The 26,885-nt window shown below is 47.4% G+C and overlaps 1 protein-coding gene across 14 annotated transcripts in view; it reads right to left on the reverse strand.

The window, feature by feature from the left end:
- The window catches only part of dst (dystonin), a 118,763-nt gene that overhangs the window by 57,423 nt on the left and 34,455 nt on the right, over positions 1–26,885 (reverse strand). For 13 of the 14 annotated variants that reach the window (XM_030378492.1, XM_030378488.1, XM_030378498.1 and 10 more), the window contains 30 exons: positions 26,752–26,880; positions 26,509–26,586; positions 26,234–26,395; positions 25,756–25,860; positions 25,279–25,374; positions 25,050–25,175; positions 24,637–24,789; positions 24,124–24,278; positions 23,563–23,689; positions 22,785–22,971; positions 22,042–22,199; positions 21,486–21,664; positions 20,907–21,045; positions 20,551–20,744; positions 20,186–20,348; positions 19,862–19,945; positions 19,655–19,762; positions 19,465–19,563; positions 12,771–12,917; positions 12,027–12,115; positions 11,446–11,554; positions 4,461–10,814; positions 4,211–4,357; positions 3,868–4,083; positions 3,584–3,730; positions 3,249–3,485; positions 2,007–2,159; positions 1,614–1,847; positions 1,080–1,373; positions 209–757 (listed from right to left, as the gene is read on the reverse strand). In XM_030378492.1, coding sequence (XP_030234352.1) covers positions 209–757; positions 1,080–1,373; positions 1,614–1,847; positions 2,007–2,159; positions 3,249–3,485; positions 3,584–3,730; positions 3,868–4,083; positions 4,211–4,357; positions 4,461–10,814; positions 11,446–11,554; positions 12,027–12,115; positions 12,771–12,917; positions 19,465–19,563; positions 19,655–19,762; positions 19,862–19,945; positions 20,186–20,348; positions 20,551–20,744; positions 20,907–21,045; positions 21,486–21,664; positions 22,042–22,199; positions 22,785–22,971; positions 23,563–23,689; positions 24,124–24,278; positions 24,637–24,789; positions 25,050–25,175; positions 25,279–25,374; positions 25,756–25,860; positions 26,234–26,395; positions 26,509–26,586; positions 26,752–26,880 — 11,118 coding nt within the window. The remainder of the gene's footprint in view (positions 1–208; positions 758–1,079; positions 1,374–1,613; positions 1,848–2,006; positions 2,160–3,248; positions 3,486–3,583; positions 3,731–3,867; positions 4,084–4,210; positions 4,358–4,460; positions 10,815–11,445; positions 11,555–12,026; positions 12,116–12,770; positions 12,918–19,464; positions 19,564–19,654; positions 19,763–19,861; positions 19,946–20,185; positions 20,349–20,550; positions 20,745–20,906; positions 21,046–21,485; positions 21,665–22,041; positions 22,200–22,784; positions 22,972–23,562; positions 23,690–24,123; positions 24,279–24,636; positions 24,790–25,049; positions 25,176–25,278; positions 25,375–25,755; positions 25,861–26,233; positions 26,396–26,508; positions 26,587–26,751; positions 26,881–26,885) is intronic. The other variant, XM_030378497.1, reaches the window with a different exon arrangement.

The raw sequence follows: 26,885 nt of genomic DNA on the forward strand, positions 1-26,885 counted from the left end.
GATTTTATCAGAATTTCAACAAATACGATAGAAAATGCTTTTAAAATAAAAACCCTACCCTACCTTTAAAAAGGTAACAAAAAGTACATATTAACATCACTGTGAGATACAGCACAGAATGTAAAGAATTAGTTTGCACTTCCTTTCAGGCAAATACTGCCATCTTGTGGTTAGTGTGAGCTACTACAACAGATGCCAGCAAACCTACCTGAGTATATAATGCTTTGTAGCGGCCGGCTGCAGAGTCCAGCTTCTTCTTGACTGAAGCGCAGGATCCGGAGGTATCCACCGCGAGCTGGGAGCCCTTATCCATGGCGTCCGCCGAGCTGCAGGCCTTGGCCACGTCCAGAACCTTCTGCCCCGAGATGGTGATGAAGCGGAGGTCCCCCTTGTGGGAGATCACGTCCTCCGAGAAGCTCTTCTGCCGCTGGAGCTTCTGGGCGAGGACGTCCAGGCCGTCGCCCGGAGCGCACAGCTCCTCCATCTCCGCCTCCGCCTGGTCCAGCCACGCCTCGAACTCCACGCTGTCGCCCTGGAACTTCCCGAGCTCCTCCTGGACGCTCTGCACCTGCTTCATCTGCTGCTCGGCCTGGGTGAGGGAGGCGTCGTAGCGGGCCCGCAGCTCCTGGACGTCCCGCTGCAGCTTCTCCTGCTCCTCCGGAGCCAGCACCTGGGCCTGCTTGTCCAGCAGGGCCTGGGCCGACTGCGTGGCCATGATCAGCTCCTGCTGCTGGGACAGGATCTCCTGGTGCCGCGCCTGGAGGCCAAACGTCATGACGGGGAGGGTGAGTTGTCACGGTGCGAACAGATAAGTCTTCGTGGCATTGATAGTGCCATGAATACATAAAAGTGAAATATAGAAATAAAATCCCATTTCTAGTGACAATGGCACTAAAAAAGGGTCAATGAATATGAGGTATAAGTTATTAAAGGGGGGGGTGAACTCAAAAAAATGGAAGTGGAAAAATGTATATAATATATGATCCCCAACATTGGATATTTAAATATCGTAGTGTTCGACTTCGAGCTGAAACAAGGGGTTCACCTATGTAAACATTTGAGTGTCTTTCCCATTATACCTTGACACGGTCATACTGCTTGTCAATATCCAGTGAGGCGTTCTTCTCATTGGTCCGGCTCACTGAGTCGGTCTCAGCGGTATCTGGGCCGTTGCCATTGGCGTCGTCCTCTTTCTCCTCCTCCTCTCCCGGCGCCCCTGCCGCGGACGTCTCCTCGGGGAGGTTCCCGTTCTCCTTGCTCACGTCGCCGGGGGATCCCGTTCCGGCCTCCTTCTCGTTCCCGATGTTAGAGATCCAGCCCAGCAGTCCCTCGATCTTGTTCTTGCTCTCTTCGAGCTGTTCCACTGCCGCCGTCTAAACAGACCAAACACATACGTGTTAAAACCCTGACAGATGACCATGACGTCCACCCTGAAAAGAATCATTACAAAGCTTCAGCTATCGTTAATATGCTGTGATGAAGATGGATGGATGGATGGATGGATGGATGAATGAATGAATGAATAAATGAATGGATGGATGGATGGATGGCTGTTAGAACAAATAGTAATGTTTTTTCTTCCAGCCACATGTATAAAGGTCAACGTCACAAACCTTCTCGCTCTCCTGCTTGATGGCCGTCGTCACCACCTTCTCCAGGTCTTTCCTGGACTCTTCGGCCCGTTGGTTGATGAGCTTGGCCTTGCTCTTGGCCTCCTCCAGCTTCTTCTCCACCGCGGCCACCTGCTCCGGGCTCATCTTGGCCCGGTTCTCCTCCAGGAACTTCTTGGTGCTGCTGATGACGTCGTTCAAGGCCCCGGCGTTGGTCAGCACGTCCTTCTGCAGGGCCTGGGGTCGCGGGGACACAACACGGGTTACATCGAGACGCATAGGGAGACGTATGGGGGAAGGGAACTCGTCGTGGAACCCATGGAACCATAACTACGCCTTAAGCAGGGAACCAAGATGGTGGCCGGGTGAACCAGGCCCCTCGTTGCTCCGTTATACCTGGTGCTCCTGCTGGTACTGCTGCAGGTCGCTAACGCTGTCCGCGTGTCCGGCCTCGTGCTGGTGGCCCATCAGACGGTTCTCGGTGAGGGTGAGGCTGTCGCAGAGCTCGTCTAACTTGCTTGCAAACTCCTTCTGTTTTTCTGTGACGACCTGGCAAAAAAGAAGACACATCCGAGTTTAACGTCACAAAATGAAAGCGTGTTTGACACAGAGGGCAATGACGAAACTGGCATCCAAACAGGCTGATCAGTCGACTACCAACAGACCAAGAGAATAGGAGTATGCTGTGAACATGCTGTCGGTTCCCTAGATCATTAGGACCTAATCTCCTATGGGTGTTAGTGTTAATGTTGTAGAGCGAAAGCACTCTGACAGAGAAGATGCTCTCCCCACTGTTTTGACTCATGTGTTGTCTTGAGGCCTGTGGGACACACCGGTAGAAAGATTAGTAGGTAGATCATAGTAGACATGCAGGATGGGCAATTCCCCGTACCATATAGTCCATACACACGTATATTACAATGGAAATGTTTGAATAAAAATCAGAATATATATATTTCAAAAGATAATAACTAGAGCTGTCAAGCGATTAAAATATTTAATCGTGATTAATCGCATTAATGTCATAGTTAACTCTAATTAATCGCGATTAATCGCAAATTATTTTTTTATGCTAAATATCCCTTGATTTTTTTGTCCCATAATTCTTCTCATTTTAATTCTCTTATCAACATGGTCTAGTGCATCGGCTTGCCTTGTGCAAATGATTTTTTATTGATAACAACATTGGCATATACACTGATCAAAACAGGACGATACAAAAAAAGAGCCTATAGTGCAATTAAATGACTGCTTTGAACAAATGTCATTTGAACATAGCAGTCAGGCTACTGCTTCTTTGTTTTGAGCCAAAGAAAAAAAAAAAAAAAAAGTTTATTTTATTTTTTTTAATAAAAGAATTGCGTTAATCGCGCGATAAAAAATTTAACGCTGTTAAATTTGGTTTACGTTAACGCCGTTAATAACGCGTTTAACTGACAGCTCTAATAATAACATAGTTTTTTTTTATATTATTTGGATATGATTCCTTTAACTGTCCTGCTAAAGCAATATAAAAAGGTTGCATCTTTAATGGTCAATCGACGCCATTCAAAGATAACATGATTAACATTCATTTCCATTCGAGTCTGTTTAGCCAGCTAGCCAGACTGCTTTTAGGGGCCTCATCCAGCCGCCAACCTGCTGCTGCGTGTCTCTCTCCCTGGCGTCCAGCAGGCCTTCCAGGGCCTGTCTCTGGGCGGCCACTGTCTCTGTCTGTTCCCTGAACGCTCGCTGAGTGGTGCTCAGCAGCTTGAGGATGTGTTTGCTCTGAGCCGAGCTCAAGAACTCGGTGTTCTCTGAGACAAACGACTGGACGTCGAAGGCCACGTCCTCCAACACGAGACGCACTCCCTGTTGCAAGTTGCTTTCCATTTCCTGGGACCAAAAAACGAACAGTTAGAGTTGAAATCCTCAATTTGAATTTAGACTATTTTCAATTGTATGTCATGCAGTCATAAGGTCATGACTTGTACCTTGTTCTGCTGGAGTTTTTGTTTCAGCGTCTCCACATCGTACGTGTTGAGCAAACCAGCGTCCCACGTCTCAGAGTTGTCTTGAAGGCAGCCGCTTAGCTTATCCAACTTACTGAGATGTTTCTGGTATATCCCATCCAAATGTAACTGCAAAGTGCAATAGAAGAACATCATGCCGATTCATCCAGTCATGGACAGGAATATTAATAATAAAACTTAATGAATGTACTGTCCAAGACCCAACCCAATGAATCACTTGGCATCCTAGGGCCATAAACACTGACCTTTCCAGATTCGATTGCCTGAGTTAAAGCTTGACTTTTTATTGTGCACATTTGAGAAATGGCAGTAAAGTCGGTCCCGAGATGTTTCAGCGATGAAGCCAAGTCCTGTCGGATCTGTGTGGGAATGTAGCCGTCGACCGAACCCAACAGCTCCTTTGCTTTCTCCAAGTCCGCCATGAGTACAACTTCTAATTTAGCCAGGTTGCACATCATCGTCTACAGTGAAGTAAATGCATAGAGCCAGAATTATTTTTACAAAAAATAAACAATCATAAAAGACAAATAATTTCAGTGATTGCCCTTCATAGTGTCTAAACAAAATCATCCTTAGAGGACGTCTGACCTGCACATCTCCGAGCTGGTCCTGCAACTCCTCCATGTTGCTGCTGAAGGAGCACTGGGATAAAAGTTCATTTTTGACATCATCTAAAAAGTCTGCGTGGTCCTGCAGTCCTCCCAAGCACTCCAGGTACTCCTGAGTGCAGCAGGGCTGTGGGAAGACACAAGATAAAGTCAGTGATACAGACGTTACAGAAACATGTTTGAATACTTAATTGTAGTGTACAGAAAAAAAACAAAAACAAATGGATCACCAAATTGTTCTGCTTGTCTTCCCCATCGAAGGGGACTTCAGAAGAGGTCTGGGCAGGCAGTGGATGGCAGAGCTCAGTACTGAGACGGAGACTTGGGTCTTCACTGGTATCCATCCTCTCCCCATCCTCCTCCTCCTCCTCTGAGCTCTCTTCCTTGATGCTATCCAGGGTGTGCCATCTCTCTTCCTCGGAGTCAGAGCCCATAACCAGGCTCTCTATAACTCCCTTGAGCACGGACTGATCTTGGCTTTCCGGCACGTTCTGCAGAACCTGGAGCAGTTTGGATTGGAGGCTTCCCACATCAAGTGGCTGGGTCATGTCAGAGGCCTCACCGAGTTCCTCTTCAGTCTCACTGTCTAGGTCTCCCAAGTCCTGTGCGGTTGCACTGAGGTCGAGTTGATCGCGCCATTTTACAAGATGCTCTAGGCCACTGATTTGAAGGCTGTCAAGGGGTTCGTCTTCAGTAGTTAACGCCATGTCTGACCACCGTGTCATAGTGTCCTGGTCCTCAGTGACACTACCTCTGTCCTCTTCTGTTGTGGCGTCTCGCAAGTCATCTACCACTGACTCCTCTGCACCCCCATTTACACGTTGTGTGTCCGCCATCTCTGAACCCCGTTCTTCAATTGGTGTGTTTGGCCTCAGCGAAGCCTCTACAATAAGCTCTTCAACAGCCCTTTCATCCATGTTAACTGTTTCGATTCCCCCTTCATAACTGTTACCCTCTTTTACACCCCCTTCAACAAGTTGTGTCCTGGATTTTTGTAAGGCATCTATGTTAATCCCTACTGTACCCTCTTCATCTTGGAGTGTTTTACTCTCTTGCCTATCAACTTTGACTCCACCTTCTAAGGTATCTAAGTGGACCTCTTCAATAGACTCTGCATTAAGACCCCTTTCTTCATGTTGTGTTGTGTTCTTTCCTAAGACTTCCACATTCAACTCTTGCCCTTCAATGCCCTTTCCATCACTGTTAACACCTTTTACATCCCCTTCTTCATAGCATGCGTTGGGCTTTTGTACGGCATCTACCTTAAACTGCTCAGTAAGCCCATCGTCATGTCCTGTGTGAGTCTCTTGCGAGTCATCTAGATTAACCCCATCTATCCCCACTTCTCCTTTTTGTGGGCTTGCCTTTAGTAAGGCATGAATGGTGACCTCTTCAATACACTTTCCATCTAGGCCCGTCACGTCTATAGATATGTCAGCCTTCTCCTTGCCCCCTTCTTGGTGTTGTCGGTCAGGTTTCGGTAAGACATCTATGTTAACCCCGTCAATAGCCCCCTCAGATATGTTGACCTGTTCTGTGTCCCCTTGACCAGATTGACTTTTGGGTTCTTGCAAGGCACCTTCATAAACCCCTTCTGCACCCCCTTCAACATGTGGTGTGTAAGTCTCCTGCAAGATTTCAACATTAAACCCTTTCACACCTGCTGCTTCACGTTCTGTGTCGGGTTTCTCTAACAGATCTACATTGACATCCTCAATACACTGTGCATCTCGGCCTCCCTCTTCCATAACCCCCTCCTCAACATTAAACCTCTCTGTATCCCCTTCATCATGTTGCGTGTTGACTTTCTGTAAAGCAACTCCATTCATCATAGCCCCTTTGTCGTCATGCATCTGCTCTGCACGCTTTTCCTCATGGTTTGTGTTAGGTTCGTGTAAGGTATCTGCATTCTCCCCTTCTACACCCCTGTCAATGTTTAACCTGTTTACACCCCCGCCTTCATGCTCTATGTTGGGTTCTTCTGAGGCATTGACCCTAACTTGCTCAGCCCCCCTCTCATCCTGTTGTGTGTAAGTCTGTTGCAAGACATCAACTTTAACCCCTTCTACCTCTGCTCCTCCATGTTGTGTGTCAGGCTTTTGTAAGGCATCTATGTTGACCCCTTCAACAGCCACGTTGTCTACGTTAGCCTGCTGCGTACACTGCCCATCAATCTGTGTGTTAGTCTTTAGCAAGGCTTCAGCAGTTACATCATCTGTACCACCTTCAACAGGCTGTGTGCTGTCAGGTAAGGGATCTAAGTGGACCTCCTCTACACCCAAGGCCTCTTGCTTGTCATGAATACGCCTCACAACATCAGAAAGATAAGCTTTGTCTGAGAAGGCAGGCGAGTCTAATAAACCACCAGAAAATGAAGCGGGACTCTGTGCAAAAGTATAATCGCCGCATCTATTTCCATCTGCTGAAATGACCATTTGTGAACCTGTTTGCTTATCATTAGGGAGACGGTCAGAGTGGATGTCTGCACTTATGGTTTTGTTTGAACAGCAGTCTATTTTCATTGTCGTGTCGCTGAGTCCAATCATATGTGTTTCTATGGTATCTGGATCAGTAGACAAACAGACCGGCATGCCATCATTAGTCATGGTCAAACTTTGGCCGTGCTGTTCCTCTAAGGAAATTGTACTGCCAATATCCCTGCCAAATTCGACTACATCTGCAGCAATGAAATCCGACTCCAACCAGTTGTTAGAATCGGCACCTGCTTGAATGCATCCTGTATCACCTATAACAATAGGCGAGTCTGATAAACCACCAGAAAATGAAGTGGGACTCTGTGCAAAAGTATAATCGCTGCATCTATTTCCATCTGCTGAAATGACCGTTTGTGAACCTGTTTGCTTATCATTAGGGAGACGGTCAGAGTGGATGTCTGCACTTATGGTTTTGTTTGAACAGCAGTCTATTTTCATTGTCGTGTCGCTGAGTCCAATCATACGTGTTTCTATGGTATCTGGATCAGTAGACAAACAGACCGGCATGCCATCATTAGTCATGGTCAAACTTTGGCCGTGCTGTTCCTCTAAGGAAATTGTACTGCCAATATCCCTGCCAAATTCGACTACGTCTGCAGCAATGAAATCCGACTCCAACCTGTTGTTAGAATCGGCACCTGCTTGAATGCATCCTGTATCACCTATGCCAGCCTGCAATACAGCAGACGCGGGCTTCATTTCAACGGAACAATTCCCTTCTGAACCGAACGGCTGTTCAGGATATGTAATTTCATGGCTGGCTCCTGTGATCTCCCTCTCATCATCTCCCCTGGACGCAGTGCATGAGCTAACTGCACTTTCAAACACATCCCTGGGCAATGCGTCATCCCTAGCCTGACTGTGCTCACTAATCAAAGATGACTGAGCGAGGCTCACAGACACATTTTCCGTTTTACTCTCCTCGGACAACACATCGCTGTGCGATGAGGACATGCCCGAGTCACTCTGAACAGGGCTGACGGTAGGATTGCCAGGAAGGCCGTAACAGCCCTTGTCTGTCAGAAAGTCTCTATCGACAGGTGAGCCGTCACCTTCACAACACAGGTTGGCCAGAGTCGTATATTCATGTGCCAGCGGTGACTCAATGCTGCAGTCAAAGGCTCTGTCGGTCTGATCAGGCACCGGGGACTGGGTTGGTTGAGCATGATTTTGGCTCGCGGTTTCATATTGATTGATCGTATGCGTGAGCTGGCTATGGATCATTTCCTGCCTGCCCAAATCTGCCCTGGGTGAAAGCGCTCCGTCATTGTGAGGAAACGAACTGGCTTCTGTAACCTGATTCCAGGAGACGGATGAGCTCATCTGAGTGCCAGCAGGCCCGTGACTAATGAATGAGGCGAGTACAGGATGTGGAGGATGGCTTATTTCTCCTGCCTTTCCTACTGACCTCCATTCTGCACGTTCACTTCTACCCTCTAAACCCATCCCATCGATCTGCTCATCAGGGACATCAAGCATCATCACGGCCACCTTGCTCTCAGTGAAGTGCTGCAAGGAGCTCTCCTGATCACGCCCACTGATGAGCCCTGGGATTCGCTGAATGCATGTGAAATCACTGACACTTTCCTCAGGGTTAATGATAGCTCTGGGCGTCGGGTCCGAGGGAGGCACGACCGCAGTTACTCGCTCACTGACATCCTTGAAAGCCAAATTGCCGCCCATGGTGACCAGGCAATTGGAGTTTATATCACACCCACTACCCAGAAGGCTCGGTGGGTCATTAATATGCAAGGCATCATAAGAGGACTCTGAGCCACTTGGCACTGATTGTTTGAGGACTGACAATGGGCCTTTCTCGTCTGCTCTCTGCTCCTCTCCAGACAGCTGCAGAACAAGTGAGCCAGACGCTAGCTCATTAAACACAGGTCTCTCTGGGCTATAATTATCCACAGATGTGGTATGTGATAATATGTCCCCTTGCTCTATTTGGGCTTTTTCAAGAGCATAGGTATTCTTGTGTGTCACTGTCAGTGTGTTTTCTGGCACTCGTTGGAAGCATGAGGGTTCTGTGCTTACATCATTTGTATGTCCTGACCTGATACACAGTGAGTTAGGATTGAGGTCAGACTGTGTTTCATCAGATGAATTTAGAGCAGCTGAATAACTTTCTGAGTTATTTTTGATTGACAGTGAATGAGAAGTCAGGACGTTCCCTGAACACGAAGTGGGGAAGTTGGAAGTCTCAGAAAGCATTGGAATATCAAACCCTTCATAGTTATTTCTTTCTTGTTCAGTGCCCAAATAATATTGCGTATTTACACCTTCAAATTCAGTGGAATGTGTATTATCGATGCTCTTTTCAAATGAAATGTATTGTGTAGAAATACACACTGTGTTGTCGTCCGCACTATATTCAGCGACCTCCACATGTGTTAACTGTGTTTCATCTAAGCTCATATCAAATTCTGTAGAATGTGTGTAATCTCTGTCCTCATCATATGAAATGTATTCTGTAGAAACACACACTGTGTCGTCAGCATTATATTCGGTGACCTCCATGTGTGTTAATTGGGTTTCGTCTAACCTCATATCAAATGCACTAGAATGTGTGTAATCGTTGTCCTTATCAAATGAACCGGATTCTATCGAAACACAAAAAGTGCTCTCATATGCATTATATTCAGCTCCCTCTGCATGACTGAATTGTGCTTGGTCAAAGATACCAACGCTTCCCAAGGTGACTGTAGCATGTGACTCAAATGCAAGCATGTTTCTCGACAGATCATTTGTGTCCTCCTCATCAATGTGCAACGACGCCCCTGGCTCTGTATAGTTCTCTCTGTCCACCTCGTAACCTCCCTGCCTTGAAATGTCATAAACATCAGAATCATCAGATGAACACATGGGTTCCTGTGATTCACTTAAGGCCAAGTCTTCAACTAAATGCTGAACCATGTTTGTCAAGCGTCTATCGAGAACCACCAGCCTTTGCTCCGACTTTGTGTCCAGGTAACTGTTCATCATGAGATATGAGGTGAGCAACTGCCTCATCTCTGAAGGAGATGGAGTCCTTGGATGTCCAATGCTTGACTCTAGATCGCCTGAGGCACGATTGCCATCGAGTGTGAGTTCCCTTAGCATGAGCCAGGAGGAAAATTTTGCATTGAGCTGTTCAATATCCGGCAATGCTGCTGGAAACTCTATAGATTTCAACAACTCTGCTGTGTGATGGTCAATGAAACCCAATTTAGTGGCGGAATCAATGTCTACCACTTCATCGTTTTCTGGTATGTAAAAAGCTGCTATCTTTGGCCGATCTCTGAGCAGCGTGCTGCTGTAGTCACTGTCAAGTTGTCGGTGCTCGGACCAGGAGGACACGATGGTGATTTCATCTGAGCTAGGAATTAAAAGTCCTGTAAAACCCTTCTGTTTATCCAGCACAATGAGTGTAGTACTATGTCTCATCAAATCACACTGGACAGCTTCATCCGCCGTCATTCCCCCCCCATCTAGGAGCCCAACGTCTGTCTGCTGACTCTGCCCCACACCCTGTCCTATAAGCAATTCTGGCGAGGTATTTCCGTCCGCAAACAGCATCTTAATATGCTCCGGTGTGAATGATGAATGTGAACCCTCGATCCCCCTTTCCCCATACCCTGCACTACTCTCCTCAGGCCTTTGCAGTTGTGGGTTCTCGAGAATGTTTGTATTGACAGTAGCGGGGAACAAGCTTGACCGATAAGTCCTCTCTACGGTCACCGCGTCACCACCAGTACAGCACATGTTCAATTCGTCTCCTACGTGCTGGAAGCCTATCCTGTTAATGAGCAGCTGCTCTGATCCCTTCCCTCCACCCTCCCTGAGTGTGGATTGTGCTGTCAGGGGTACAGTGGAGGGAGGTGGAGGACTCTGGGTAGACTTGCCTTCGTTGTTCAGATCAGGGCTTTGGTGGGGGGGTGTGTTATACCTAGCGTCCTGTTTCAGGGCACGGTTTATCTCCGGACACACCTCTAGATCAGAACCATAGAGACCAGAGTTTAGAGGACAGGCCAGCAGGAAATCGATTTCCCCCTGATCATTTCGACCATTCTGAGCAGTGAACTCGTCCCAGGTTTCAACTTCAAAATCCTGTAAAAGGAAAAAATGCCAGAGAGAATTATTATAACATCAAACACATTTAGAAATGTATGTAGAAATTCAAATTGCATGATGCATTGGTTCTCAAGAGGCAAGGCAAAAAGGTTTTACTCACCATTCGAAAACACATGTGCATGTTAAGAGATCATAGGCGAAAGAGCAGGCTTTGACAGCGGGACAATGTTAAGCACGACACAACAACACATTGAAGCTGTCATGCATCTGTGAAGGTCTTAATACAAGGCATCTCTCAGAACAGACATGAGGTGGTATTATTGGCTCCTTTGGGGCTGGACATTTGAAGCGCATGGATTCTGTGGCGATTGGGGTTTGAAACGTCAGCGTGATGTGGGAACTAGCTAAGCATGTTTACAGCATACTCCATGACCCTTATCAGACCACATCCTGTGGTAGTCAATATTCTGCAGCGATCCAGTACACACAATAACAACAAACCCGCAGTGACAAAACAAGAGAACCTTTTCACAGCCTGCTAGGAATAAGGTCATAGAGGCAAAGGTTAGTCATGCGACTTGACAGTGGGTGCCAGCTGTGAGACAAACACACTAACGGGCCTGTTGGTGAGGGGGTGGGGATTAAGGGCACCAGCCTGCTAGCCAACCTGGTCTGTGGAGGGCATCTGATCTGCACACTGCTGGGATAGGTCGCAGTAGGCCTGGCTGAGAGCCATCAGCTGTTCCTGGGCTTTCTGCCTCTCCTCCTCCGACATTCTGTGGGAGTTGAAGAGAACGTGGTTGGATTAAGAGGAGGCCTGATTCAAGCAGATAACTTAAATGTGCAGGGTGCATGATCTATTGGCATCTAGCGTTGGGGTTACAGATTGCAACCCACTCAAAACAAAACTCTTCACCTCTCAATTTCCTACAACGTGGATGAAGCAACGGTGGCCTGGCCTGTACTGGCCTGTATTGTGTAAGGTGCCTGTAGGTACTTCCAAAAGGATTTCATCATCCATGACAGCATTGTGTAGCCAAGTGTCAAGGGATGAGGTTCTATGAGTTCAATCATTTCTATTCAGTTATGGAGGTTCTTATCAACCTGGGATCATATACGAATTTAAACATATTTATCAATAATATATTCCATTTCAGCCAAGTCTGTTCCACCAGATGCCAATAAATACATCCACCCCTTTGATGAGTACAATGCTCCGTGTCAAAAGGTGCAACGGGTGTAGCTTACTTGTCACTATGTTTATTCAACATCATTTGAGTTGCCCTCAGGGCTTCTGCGATTTGTTCCTTTTTGGTGACCATCTCCTCGATGGAAACCTACAATAATGGTGATCATGTGTTAACTTTATAGCGCTACCAGCACACACACACACACACAGACACTAACACGTTGATGATAAGATGGATGGCTATACATTAACAGATATAACTTGGTATTGGCTAAATACTGAGTTTAGGGTAAGTTGGTGAACACAACTTTGTATGTATTTTGTTCTAACATTTGTTTAAAATATCCATCATGGGGAATATAGAAATCTAAAGTGTTGTTTATGCTATGGCCTCATTTTTAGTGACATGGAATAGCAACATGGATTTGTGTTTTACTATCATGTCATTCATGAACAATACCTGAACAACATTGTACGTTTAATTCAGCTCAATAAGGAAGTTATGAAATGTTGATGTCATTTACATGATCTCGATGCAAGCATCTTATTAGCCTATTCAGGCTGGGCATTTATAAGATGCAAGTCAATAAATAATAAGTTAAATCCATGAGAATCAAGAAAATCTAACTATTATTGTACCTGAAGCTCAGAATGAATGTGTTTTACTTCAGAAGCTATTATGTATACTAAATGAATGTACCTATTATTTATTAATATATTTGTGTATGTTTGTATAAATGTATGAAATGGCATGATACAGAACAACTCATGAGTGACATAAGGGGATCCCACAAACTGTTTACCTTGGGCTTATTAGAGGCTTCTGTGTTTGCGTTACCATCGGTCATATCTTTGCCTCCATTGCTCAGGCCCTTTTTCACATCGGACATCCAGTGCAACAGATTGCTAACTTTATCCCCATGTTCCTTCTTCTCCTCATCAGCCGATCTCTAGGATATTAACAGATTAAAAGGTTTTCTTTAAAGGTTGGTGTTATCAACCTTTTCATTAGTACCCAACACAGTGAAGGAAATTGGGATGTTAGGAAAACCTTATTCAACAATCTATTCCTGACTCAGTTTTCAGAAACAGATACCGATAACTGGATAGCTTTAATCTCATGCCTTTATGTGAATACTTTTCAAATAAAATCATATATTTGTATGAAATACAAACAGAAATGCTAATAATATTAATCATAAAGGATTTTTATTTGTGTTTTTCTTCCCAGTATTTATTTAGAAAAATGATTAACCCATATGATTCCACATGTTTGCTTGGTCTCAGTATGCATCACTGCATTTCAACATGTCAGAACATTTTGCATGGTCATGTCACAACATCAAATGTATAAAACCTCCGGCAAGGTGTTTTTATAGACCCCTTAGAACAACCAGATAACGACGTGAACAGACTCTTTACACAACACTATTCCTAAAGAGAACAGCCTATTTACATGTAGCGATAATTCCAATTGGGCCTCACAGCCTCCAGTAACCTAAGCCCCGTGTGGTAGTCGTGGAAACTCCTCTCCAGAGCCTCCATGAAGGAGATGCCTCTTCTGGTCTTCGGGCAGATGATGGATTTACTGTAGGACTTTGTATCTTTCAGTGAGTCCAGCGTGCGTTTGTCCAGGAAGCCGCTCCGAGTGACCTCCTCGAGGGAGATCCTGCTCCGGGTCTCGGGGTCGATCAGCCCCCCGGTCAGTAGCTGGAACTCCAGGCAGCGCAGGCCTATGTCTTTAGAGAAGACGCCCTCCTGGACGGCCTGAGCCACAGAGATCCTCTTCCCCGTCTTGGGCTGGACAACGCCTTGGTAGGCCTGCTCGTACAGCGGGAGCTGCAGGGCGAACGACTGGTCCAGGAGACCTCGGCCCAGCGCCTCCTTCAGCGTGGCCTTCTCGCCGGACGCGGGGTCCAGGATGCCCCCGGTGCAGACCTGTGCCTCCAGCAGCCTCAGCGCCGTGACGCGGTCCACGAGGTTCTGCTGCACGGCCTGGAAGACTGAGAAGCGCTTCTTCTGCGTGGCGTCCCACAGGCCCGCGATGGGGCTGTTCACGTCCTCCACCACTCCCATCCTGGAGTAGATGAGGTCCACCAGCTCGTAGATGCTCAGACTCCCACTGCGGTAGCTGGTCAGTTCCGTCGCCTCCAGGTACCTCTGACTTACGGCGGTCTCGATACAAATCTGTCTACCGCTTTTGCCGTCTGTGAGGATGTGTCGCGTGCCGCCGTTGTTGTCGACACTCGATTCTTCCACCCATTCGCCCTCTCGTCGCGACAGGAACAGGTAGGTCATCTGGCTGATGTGTTTCCCCTTGTAGGCCTCGTACGCGGACATCTCTGTGCCCCGGTGGCTGCTGATGACGGGCACTCTACGGGCTCCAGGGGAGGATGCGGCGGTCGGACTCGCGTCCCCGAACGGAAGGAGATAGACGCCGTCGTCAACGTCGTAAACACACGTGTTCAGCAGTTCCCCGTAGTACGCCTTCTGCCTGGTGTCTGGGTTGTAGAACTTTTTGGGATTGGTGACGGGTTCGTACAAACTCTGCAGGGTGGCTTTGGTCAACAGTCCTCGGTCAACAGCGATGTCAGCGGGTACTCTGACCCCCATCTCTGGGACCACCACCCCCCCGGCCGCTATCTGGACCTCAAGGTAGGAGTTCCCTTTACACCGGTCAACTAGTCTGGCTTCGATGGCCTTGAGCACAGGCAGCGTCGTGTCCCCGTGGAGGTAGCCGCAAAATGCTAAATGCGCCTGTTTTAGTTTGTCTTTAAGAAGTGCGTCTATGTGCCCGTTTTCTATGGCATCCTCGAATGACTGGGGTTTACCTGCAGCTAAGCTAATGCTACTACCCGTCGCAGCCTGTGCTTCTAAAAACTCAATGGCGTTGGCCTTGGCCAAGATGCCTTTCTCAGCGGCTTCCAAGAAGGAGATATGTTTCTTACTTGACTCCAGGTAGAGTCCAGAAATGTATTTTGGCTGGCTGAGGAACTTGGCAATAGTCGCTTGAACTTCTTCCACTGTGGTGAGGCCCATTTCTAACCTACGCAAGACGTCTTGGCTCAACAGCTTAGCTTTGATCAACTGGTCAATGCTGATGCTGCCTTGGAGCCCTGGGAGGTTGACCGAGGTCCAGGTTATAAGACGCGCCGCACTGTCTTTTGTATCCGTTGTGTACATTGAACACTCGATTTCCTTATGTATCGTACGATATTCTTTAGCTGGCTTCTTATCGGACTGCTCCGACATTCTGTTGGCCACTCTAGATAACTCGGTGACAGTGTCTTGGCCTCCCATCAGAGACTTGTAGATGTTGGTTGCAATGGTCGACCGACCCTCCGTTTTTCCCTTTGTTTCTTGTGTGACTTGAGGGGCACTGTGCGGGTCTTTCTGTTGGGGTGTGGTCATTTGACTAGCACTGCTGAAAGTGTTCTTCACATGCTCATGGAATGTGATGTCCGTTTTGCCGTCTTTGGCAGTAGTATTTATACCCTCTTTTATATTTCCTTTCTTCACCGTTGAAATCTGTGAATATGACAAAAATGTAAATAAATTAAATTATACATGTCACAAATGAACCAGTAACAGTAAAGATGAAATGGATACATGTTTTAATGATCTATACATTAACATTGGGATATTGTGCATAATTGATGTCCGTTATACCTCTGAAGAAGCTCTGTTTTTCGTTTCTTCGTCCCCCTCTGGTTCATGTGTTCCACCTTGGTATGAGGTGATTTCCCTCCTCTGGATAACTGTCCGTTTGGAGAGCAATGTGGAAGCCATGTTGTCTTTGGCAGCAGGTTGATCCACCTCTCTCTTAGTGTGCCCGTCCTTGTGTCTGTTTTCCATCGTTATCAGGAACTCGAGCTCCCGAAGCTTTTCCTCGAGGCTCGCCACCTCCTTGACGAAGCAAGCGATCTGTCCTTTGAGAGATCTTGCTTCCTCTTCTTTCATCCTCACCTTTTGCTCGCTCTCCAACAACCTCTGCTTAAAGGGTTCAATTTCTTTCGAGCAACCACATTTGCGGCTTTCCAGTTGACTTATCTTTGACTTAAGTTTTACTTTTTCGTCTTCTAATAGGGCGATCTGAGACTGAGCCTTGAGGAGATCGCGGCTTAGGATGGCTCTTTCCTGCTGTAGTTTGTCCATTTCAATCTTCACCTGGAGAAGCTGTAGTTGAGTTTCTTGCTTCGACTTTTCTGTATTCTGATTGAAGGTTTTTTCAGTTGATCCTTGGCTTGATATCATTGTTTGGTGCAAAACAATCTTTTGCTGCATTTCAGTCTGCGCTAAGAGCAGCTGTCTTTCAAAGCCTGACTTCTGAAGTTCTAGTTTGCTTTTCAATTCATCTAACATCTTCTTACAGTTGTCCAGCTGCTCTTCCATCTGTTTGCACCTAACTTTGAGCAGTGAGCCCTCATTGTGTTTTAGTTTGGCTTCGTCCTGAGCTCTGTCCAGCTTTTCCTTTAACTCCCTGACCTCCGAGCCCATTGCGCGACTCTTCTCCTGGGCCTCAGCTCTGTCTCTCTGAAGTACTGTTATCTCCTTCCTCAAGCCCTCAGAGGACGTATCATAACCGGATAATGTCTGTTTGGCCGTCAGCTTACTATTCTGAAGCTCGGTCTCCATCTCGATTAATCTAGAGTGTTTCTGCCTTTTGTCCAACGTCTCTTTGGCCAATTCATCTTTGGTTCTTTTAAGGTCAAAGTTCAGTTGTTCAATTTCTAATTTGAACTTGCTCAGCTTTTGGTCGGCTGCTCTCTTGTCGCCCTGAAGAGTGTTGATATCCCTCTTGAGCTGCGCCTCCATTTTCTCTGAACTGCCGGTTATCCCTTTAATAGTCTGCTGACATTTGAGAAGCTCAGTCTCTAATAACTTCACTTTGGCTAGATAGTTCTGACTCTGTGTCGATTCCCTCTGTAGTTCTGCACTCCTTGTCTTGAGCAGTATGTTTAATTCGTTCACTTCTGACTTTAGCTGACAGCTTTTCTGCTGGGACGTATTTATCTCTGCCGTTGACGAGTTGAGGTCCGACTTCAGTTTCCTGATTTCGTTCTGATAGTTGGTGACGTGCTCTTGCAGCTGAGTGATAGTCTTTGCCTCCTCGTTGTAGCAGCTGAGTTTGATCTGAAGCTCATGCGAGGACTGGGATTTTTTAAGCAGCTCATCCTCAATTATTTTAACCTGGGATTTGGTTCCCTCTACCTGGGTCTTATAAATCTGTACTTGCTGGTCCTTGCTTCCAAGGTCCACCTTTACCTGATCAAGTTCAGCTTTTACCTGTTTCATGTTCTTTACCATCTCCACATTTACTGTTTTGAACTCCTCAATTTCCTTCTGTAACTGTGCGGTTAGATATGTACTCCTCTCTAACTCGGCTTCCATATTCTTGCACTTGTGTTGCAGAACTTGCTCAGCTTTCTTTGTGATAAAATTATCTTCTGTAGCTTTTTGAAGCTGTTCTTTCCAACTCTCTACATCAGCTTTCGCAGACTTAATCCTTTGTTCATAGTGTGCTTTGTCCTGCTGCAACGAATCTGTGTTAATCTGAAGACCCTTGAGATCATTGTCCAAGGACAATTTCGTTCTTGTCAACTCACTGCACCTCGCTTTAAGCTGATCTATTACTAGCTGTTTGGCAGATAACTCCTCTTCCAAACTCTGCATTTTGTCATCATACTCCTGCTCCACTGAGTTAAGCCTAGATATTTTCCCACGGTTGATCTTCAACTGCTCTTTAAGGCCTTCTACCTCGGTTGTGTGGAAAACAGTTTTCTGTTCCAGTGAGGACTTCTCCCTCTGAAGGCTCTTGATCTGGTCCTGGAACAGATGGATGGACTTCTTCATGTCTACTGTTTCCTGTCGGAGCTCCTCTGATTGCCGTTCCATGCTGTCCCTCTCCGACTCCATGTCTCCCCGGAGTTTCTTTAGTTCGGTGTCTCGTTCCTCCAACAACCCTTCGTAGCGCTTTGTGTTTTTCTCCGCTGTGTTTCTCCGTCCGACCTCTGCGTCGAGTTCAGACTTCAGTTTCTCCACCTTTGTTTCTGCTTGCTGTTTACCCTTGGTGAGCCCTTCTATTTCACGGTGTAGGTCATCAGACCCAGCATCTGAACTGGTTACCTGTTCAGTGCTGCATATTACAGTTGCTGTCGACTCTAAGACGCTATCGTTAAAGCTCTTTTTGCGATCGTCCTCCAGCTTCTGGGAGGTGCTCTCGTCTATGATCTTCCTCATGCTGACGAGACTCTCCTCCAGGGACTTCCGCTTGGCTTCTGATTGTTGGATCAACTGTCGCGCTTGAGCCAACTCCTCCTCGATCCCTGCTTTGCTCTTGGTGGTTCGTTCCAGTTCTGCGACATATTGGAAAGTCTTGTCCTCTAGCATTGATCTTTCGAGACTGAGATCCTCTATCTCTCGTTTTTGACTCTGCACCTCTCCCTCCATGTCCCCTAGCCGGGTCTGTCTCTCTGTCAGGCTGGCCTCTAGCTCTTGTACCCGTTGTTGGAGTTGGCTAATCTCCTGCTCACCAGCAGCCTTTTGAAGCTCAATGTTCTCTGTCGATTTTGTGCTTTCTGCTCGTTCAAGAGCCTTTATGCTCTAGAACGCAAAAAATAAGTTAATGCGCAATTCTTGTGTTCATTCGACAAAAGAACATTGAGGAGAAGGGTGTGCGGGCATGGGCATTCAACCATCACCAGCAGGCCAGACACCATGAAGCAGTCCCTCGGGAGTTTTCGTTATACAATATTGTACAATAGAAGTGATTGTTTTGAGTTTTGATGATGTCTCTGCGTATTCCTAGAAAACTCCAAAATCCTGAGGAGACTCTGCTGTGCAGTTGGAAGGAGAAAGAGCAGAGCTTCCTCATGCAAGCTGGAAATATGCGTAGAAACGTTGCGCAAGTCCATCACATCTCTGGATGTGATGTTTTTTCAATTTATGAAAGCAATATAGCTTCCTTTTTCAGGAACATGCTGATAGAATTGTGAATGGTACTGCAGGTCAAGGTATAAAATGGATTGGATGTATCACACATCAGTTCTTTTTTCACATTTAAATCTATTTATTTATCTTAAAAAAATGTTTGCTTTGTTTTAAGTGTATGTTATTGAATCTAATGTACTTGTTTCCCATTACATGCAATTACAATTTTACTTACACAGCTGTCAGCCAACCAGTTGCAACTGTAAGAAGATATGCTACCCTTTCAAAGGTAAACTTCTATGTCATGAAATGTGTATGGGAGCATGACCATATGAACTGTGAGTGAATGGAACGTATGAAAACTGTAGAATAAGAAAATAACAGAAGAATTCAAAGAAGAGACAGCAGGACAAAATACAGAAAAACCCTCAGTTCCCCTGAATTGGCCGTGCTGAAAGCCATCGTATGAGCCACTGATCCGGTATCAACGTTAATACGGGATGCTCTTATACGTTAAGGATCCCCACAGACCGGCTCATTCAACCGTAACAAAGAAAGCAGCCTCACCTCCTCCTCCTCGGCCCGTCTCAGCGTCTCGCTGGCGAACTTAACACACTGGGTCATGAGCGTGACCAGGGCGGTGTAGCGCGTTCGCAGATCCATGAACTGTCGGGTGAGAAAAGACACAAACGTACAAACGTTTTACGCTTGGACGGCTCGAGCCACGAGGAGTTGCGCTGTAAGTTCCATGGCTTACCTCCTGCTGGATCGCGTCTGAGGAATTCTGCATCCTGCGTTTCTTCAGCGGAGATTTATGCTGGGAGTCCACCATGGCTCTGTAGGTCATCAGCTGAAGCTCGTAATCCTAAAATAAAAGAAAGCACAGGAAAACGTTGAACGATGATAGATTGCGAGATACTTTCTCTCGTGTGCTTGTGGTCATTTGTGTAGTCGTCGTACTCACTTTGACAGCAGAGGAGTACTGCTCCGAGTGCTTCTGGCATTCTGTTATCCTGCTCTGTTTTTGCTCGATTTCCGCAACCAGAACCTGAAGAAATATACAGCATATTATGGTTGATTATTATTGCAATGCAACCTACAGTGTTTTTAGATGCACAGTATTATTAAGCCGGTAGAGGTTAGGCGTCTTGCTGTGGAATGCCTACAGGTAGACCGATGAGATTGGGGTTTGGACCCACGACTAGCTGGGACATAAATGAAACGCTGCATCTACCTTCTTCCGGCTGAATTGTCAACCATGCCATCAGAGCCACACCCAGGGTCCTACCTTCTGAGTGTTGAGCAGCTCAGCCAGAGCCTTGCTGTCTTCGGGTTGGTTCTCCTGGGCTTTAAGCTGGGCGGCCTCCATGTCCTTGACCCACTCGTCCAAACTGCTGAACGAGTCTTTGTAGTATTTCAGAGACTTGCTGATACTTTCCAGTTCCCGGAGCCTAAAATCAAAATAAATAATAAGGAACATTGTTAAGACAAAATAATTTCATTGACATTTTTACAATTACATTTCGTCACTTAGCAGCCGCTTCCATCCAAAGTGATTTACAAGTGAGACAACAATCAACAGATGCAAACAAAAGTTGTGTAGTGTAGCTAAAGCAACCAGGAGGTTTTGTTCTCCGAACCCAAACCACCGACCTGTTGTCGATCTGGGAGTGAACGCTGTGCCATCTCTCGCTGAGCTGGTCGGCCTTCTCGCGGTGCCAGTCCAGGTCAAAGTCCCGCTCGTTGTGGACCTTGAACATGCGCTCGCTGATGCTGCGCGCCTTCTTCAGCTCGTCCTCCATGTCGTGGAACACCTCCTGCTGCTCGTCCATCTCTGACCGCCAATGCTGGGAACGAACCAAGAGCCATTACAAAATGGGTCATGCCAACCGATGTCAGTTTGCAACTTAAGACGATGTTTTGGGGACTTAGTTGAAGAATCTCGGCTTCTGCAATTAAAAAACGAATTAAAAATACAAATCAATGACCAATTTGGAAGGTGGTCATACCTTGAGTGTGCTGATGACCGTCTCGATGGATTTGAGGTCACAGTTGACCGCGTCCTCCTCGTATAGTTTGGACTCGAAGACCTTGACCAGGGCGTCGGCTCTCTGGCTGTTCTCCACCACCAAGCTCACCGTCTTCAGTCTGCGTGGCGGGGAAGAACGACAGGCCTTTAGTCGAGAGGTCACCAAAGCGACTGTGCAGTAAAATAGTAGGACATACATTCTCATTGCAATTACTAGAGAATGAGCATTCTCTGTGTGTATTGGCCATCGATAAAGTGTTCCCTCTTCTTCAGATGCAATGGTCAAATGACAGACATGGAATGTAGGCAAGCCAGCTACATATGATTGTCCATGTAGTAGAAAAAAGTCGATTGAGGTATTCCCCATCATTGGTATCATTATGCTAGCAATGATCCGATCTCTCCGATGTAGGTGTCGAACTTCTGCTTTTCTCGGTACCCAGTCGTGACTCTCGTATGTGTCGTGCCTTAAAATATGTTTTTAATTGTGAACGCCCCCGAGGGAGGCTGACGAACAGCACGGGACAGGTCAGGAGTCAGGCCTCTGCGGACGTCTTACTTGTCCATGAAGATGGAGGACATGGAGTAGACCTGGCCCATGTTCTGCACCAGGACCAGCAGCTCAGAGGACAGCGTGGGCAGCGAGGGGAAGGTGGACGCCTGCTTGAGGAACACCTCGCACTTCTCCTTCATCACCTCAAGGTCTCCCTTCAGCTGGTCCAGCTCACTCATCTTCTTCTGTGAGGGGAGGAGATCGCAGTCACTCCATTGGTCAGTATTTCTTTTCGACAAAATCCCCCCCCACCAAAATAAGTTTTTCATAAGCTTACATTGTGGTTAAGTAGTGTGTCGTCTTTGTTGTGTTTAAATTGACCTCTCAAATGCATTTCATTGATTGTGGTTTTGGTGTAATTGTTGGTATTGTGCAACACATTGTTTTTCCCCTTTGTATTGCAGTAAAGCAGCAAAAAGTGCTCTACAATAGATTGATTGATTGACATAAAGAATGACGTCCATAAATACATTAAGGGAACGAAAACAAAATTACTACCGTTATTTATTTGGTGTATTTGTGTATTTGTGTATTTGGTGTATTTTGCGGTAGAGGTGCGTACCTCCTGCTCGCTGATGCGCAGCTGGCTCTGCTCCAGGTCGTCGCGGTCCAGGGGCGTTCTGATCTTGCGGATCAGGTGCTCCTCGTGAGCCTCCAGGTGCATGCGGAAGTTACGCACCTCCGAGATGTAGTGGTTGTACTGGGACTCCTCGTGCTCCTCTGGGGGCACAAGGGGAGAGGTGGAGGATGTTGAGTAAATGAGGAATAAAGTACAAATAAAAATAATCGATATATTTTTTTTTTAAATAGATTAAGTTGATATCTAAGTTGGATCGTATTGAATTTAATACATTTAATATGTGCCCACCATGTATTTGTATTAATTTACTAATAAATGAAAGTAACATAATAACATTATATATATCTTAAATTTGAATGTAAAAAATATATATGAAAAAACCTTGATATTATAGTGCAACTTATATTTATGTCAAGTCAAATAAATTATTATTTGCTATACATAAATTATATATAGCAAAGGGCATCATAGTCCATACACGTATGACACCCTGTAACATCTGAAACCCAAATCCACCACTAGGTGGCACTGCTGTCCCAGAACAACAGCGAGCTCAACGTGACGGTACAGTCTGCCCTGCCCCGCCTCGAGGGGCTCAAACCCATCTGAACCAAATGGAATTAACTCTGCGGTTAAACGGCTTTCAGGGGCATGCGTCCCCCTCCCCTCTTCCCTAATGAACGGGGGAGGTGTGTGTGTGGGGGGGGGTAGAGAGGGGGCCCTGCCTCTCTCAGCCGAGCGGAGCAGCTCCTCGTAGTACTGCTTGCAGGCCTCCACCTCGCGCTCCGAGTGGGCGCGGTCCGCCACCGTGAACACCTCAGACTCCTCGCTGTCCGCCAGGAACTCCTCGAAGTGGGAGTCCAGGTTGCTGAGCACCTCCTGCTGGTGGGCCCCCGACAACAGGGTCTTCACCTGGGGGGGGGGGGGGAGAGAGAGAGGGGGGAGAGAGAGAGGGGGGGGAGAGAGGAGAGAGAGAGAGAGAGAGAGAGAGAGAGAGAGAGAGAGAGAGAGAGAGAGAGAGAGAGAGAGAGGGGGGGAGAGAGAGAGAGGGAGAGGGGGAGAGAGAGAGAGAGAGAGAGAGAGAGAGAGAGAGAGAGAGAGAGAGAGAGAGAGAGAGAGAGAGAGAGAGAGTGAGTGAGTGAGTGTGTGTATGTGTCTGAGTGTGTGTGAGTGTGAGTGAGTGTGTGTGAGTGCATGTGTTAAATCGGTTAAGAAATGACTCAACACTTGAGTGACGTTCTCGCTGTATCCTTTCCTGCAATTAGTTTAATGGACTCTACGATGACGGCATATTGGGTTTTGATGTGATGTACACGGTTCTGCAAAGTTGTGTGCATTCTCCCCTTTGGAATAAAATACTGTATACCCTTGTATTATATTTGATGGAGGATAAATCGTCCCCAACTCAGGATCCCGCCCCTATTTGAACTCCAGCTCCTGGTAGAGAGTATCTGAGGATACTGCGAACCATCTGAGAACATATGGGCCTGATTTTAAACGTACCGAAGCCACGTTCCAGTTACGGATGGCGCGTATGTCGGCCATGAGGTAGTGCCAAGACACCACGCTCTTCATGTTGACGTGGGAGTGGTGCCACAAAGACAGAACGTTCTGGTACGTCTGCTCGATCCTGCAGGGAAAACAATGACAATAATTATAAGAAGAAGAAGAAGTCGAGATTGGATCAGAGATAATAATAATGATAATAATAATGCATTTTATTTATGGCCGCCTTTCTTGACATTCAAGGTCACCTTACAAAATCAAACAGTCATAAGAGCAAGTAAAAAATAAAAACAACAACAACAACATAATAATACAGTGTACAAGAGAAAAGAGTGGGGTCATTCTAGTCCCAAGAATGCTACTGACTTAAAGGCAGAAGGCTTTTCTGAATAGATACGTTTTCAGCTGAGTTGTGAAAGTGTTAAGTGAGATGTGAGTGTTGGAAGTCATGAGGCAGAGAGTTCTAGAGGTGGGGGGGCTGAGCGACTGAATGACCCGAGATCACTTTCCCCCCCCAAAGCCCCCATCAGGGTAGCCCCCCGGGCGAGCCTCCCGTACCTGCTGGCCATCTCCAAGGCCTCCTTGTTGGGGGGGGGCACGGTGAAGCACACCGAGGGCACCATGGCCTCGTTGCCCCCCGGGTTGATCACCTTCCACTTGGCCCGGTGAGCGTTACTGGCCAGGACGCACTCGTCGTCCTTAAAGATGGTGATCTGGGGAGGGCAGGGAGTACAGGGCACGGTGAGGTGTGGCTGAGGGTGGGGCATTACACGGACATACATGTGATCGAGGAAGCTAGAGTTGAGATGGGTACCCGTAGAGGTAGGGTTGAGGAGGGGACTGCAGTTTGCAAATTAGCCTAAGGCTAACTCTGGTGCAATGCATTGTTTTTAATTGCACATGGTCCCTTTCAAATCAAATAAAATCGTTCGATCGGGATATCAGGAATCAAACCCGGTATCTTTTGGTTGAGGCTGAATTATTTTATCACGAGTGTCCTGTCCCTTGTACTCCTTATGGTATATGTTGACCAGGACCTCGACCAATCACAGCAGAGCTTGGATGTGCTACCTCGATCTGGCGGTAGTCGCAGATGGCCTTGACGGGGATGGAGCTCCTGACGGGGCTGTCAGGGTTGCGCGGCCGGAGCTGGACGATGGTTTTGGCGCGGCCCACCAGGCCTGCCACCGTGGTCGAGTACTGCAGCAGCTGCTCCTTCTCCTCCTGGGGGTGGGGGGGGGGGGGGGGGGGGGGCACACGTTGGTACGGGATGTTGAAGAACGTTTGAGCAACTCAGCCACCAATAAGCCCCCCACTCAGCCCTCCCCTTCTCTCCCTCTCTCTCTCTCTCTCTCTCTCTCTCTCTCTCTCTCTCTCTCTCTCTCTCTCTCTCTCTCTCTCTCTCTCTCTCTCTCTCTCTCTCTCTCTCTCTCTCTCTCTCTCCCTCTCTCCCTCCCTCCCTCCCTCCCTCTCTCTCTCGTTACCATGGACTCCTGGACCAGGTCCTCCAGCTTGTGCAGGCTGCTGGTGCGGTCGCAGCTGTACTTCCTGTGGATGGCGTCCTGGAGGTTCTTCAGGCGGTCCAGGGACTCCTTGGCCTCACCGAAGAACTGCAGGGAGGAGGAGCATTCAAGAAGAGGTCAGCGGGCCACGGGCCACTGAGGGGGAGGGATGGAGGCGGACGGAGGGGGGGGGGGGGGGGGGGTGTCCCACCTCGAAGTAGACGGCGTTCTCCTTGAGGTGCTGTTCCACGCAGGAGCAGAGCTGAAGGATCCAGTTCCACTGGGTCTGCATGGCCGCCCGGTAGGCCTGGAGGCAGACAAATATAAATGAAATACGTAAAAATAAAATACAATATATTTTTGGTGTTTTTTATTATTTCTTGATTTTTTTATTAATTACAATTATAATCAAACGCTATTTCAATGACGCATTTAAAACAGGTACACTATTATACATTGACTATTACACTATAATATATGGAACTATTATTTATATTCAAGAACTCATTTTAAAACAGGGACACTATCATACATTATGCATCACTTATGCCCACAGACCAAGCAGCTATAAACATCAACAACACTGTGACGGGGGCGCTGGGGGTGGTGGTGGTGGTGGTGGTGGTGGTGGTGGTGGAGGCTGCTGATGCAGCACAGCCACACCCAGCAGGGTAACATGAGAACCCACCTCTATCGTGGGCCTGGCCGGGTGCTGCTCCAGCATCAGGCTCTCCGCCTTGTCCTGCACCGACTTGATGGCCTCCTCCTTCTCCTCCAGCTCCCTCATCAGGTCCTGCCCACCGGAGGCAAAAACACACACCGTCAATGCTCCGCCCGCAGACGCCTAATACCAGCATGAAAGCCCAACGAGACACTCCCTCCTGTCTGATTACCTGGCTTAATAGCCGTGCTAAATGTAGACGGTGCTTTTCCAACTCGGCTGCTAGCCTGGAGGTACCTCAGTCAGCAGGGATGTTTTGTTTTATGCCTCGTAATAAATCCTGTGTGATGTGCTTCGACATGTTTAACCCCCCCCACCACCCCCCACCACCCCCACCCTCCCAACAGCCCTATCGGCTATCAGTCACTGTAGCAAAAATAAAGCGAGTGAACTGGGGGAGCGTTACAAAATGGAGTTCGTTGCGGGTCACGGTCCGGTCGCTTACGGCGTGGTAGTCCCGTTTGTTGTTGATGTTGCCGTTCCGGTCGCTCCAGTCGAAGGCCACCTCCTCCTCCTCCTTCTCGTTGAGCCAGATGAGCTCCTGGGTGGCGCGCGATACAAAGTCGTGCAGCTTCTCCAGGTTGCTCTGTCTCTTCCTCGAGCAGTTCTGCCGGGCGGGCGCGGAGGACAATGAGCGTCGGCGTCAGGTTTGGTTTGTCAGCCATGCAAATGCTTGAATCACGATGCGATGATTCAAAATAATATTGACTGTTAGCTCACCAGTAGTTTCTCGTAATTGCTCTCTAAGTCGCTCAGTTTTTCTGAATATCGGTGTTTGAGGGGAACGGTCATCTGGAACTAAAACAAAACAAAACAACTGGTTAAAATCATCGTCATCACATAACATCTTGGGTGTGGAAGGCTCTGGGTGCTGAGATAGCAGCCCCGTGCAACATATAACGGGTCTATCACACATTACGTCAGCCCGTTACAGGAGGCTTTCCAACGCTGTGCAGAACTCACCTCGCTGTGCTTGGCTTCCTTCAGACTCGTCTGGAATTCTTCGATGGCTTGGTGCACGCTTTTGAAATCGTCTATTTGCGTTTCCACACTCGGCAGGTCCGTGCCCCACTCCCCGCGGTCCACTTGTACCTTCA

The sequence above is a fragment of the Gadus morhua genome, chromosome 15 (assembly GCF_902167405.1).
Source record: "Gadus morhua chromosome 15, gadMor3.0, whole genome shotgun sequence".
NCBI classification, from domain to species: domain Eukaryota; kingdom Metazoa; phylum Chordata; class Actinopteri; order Gadiformes; family Gadidae; genus Gadus; species Gadus morhua.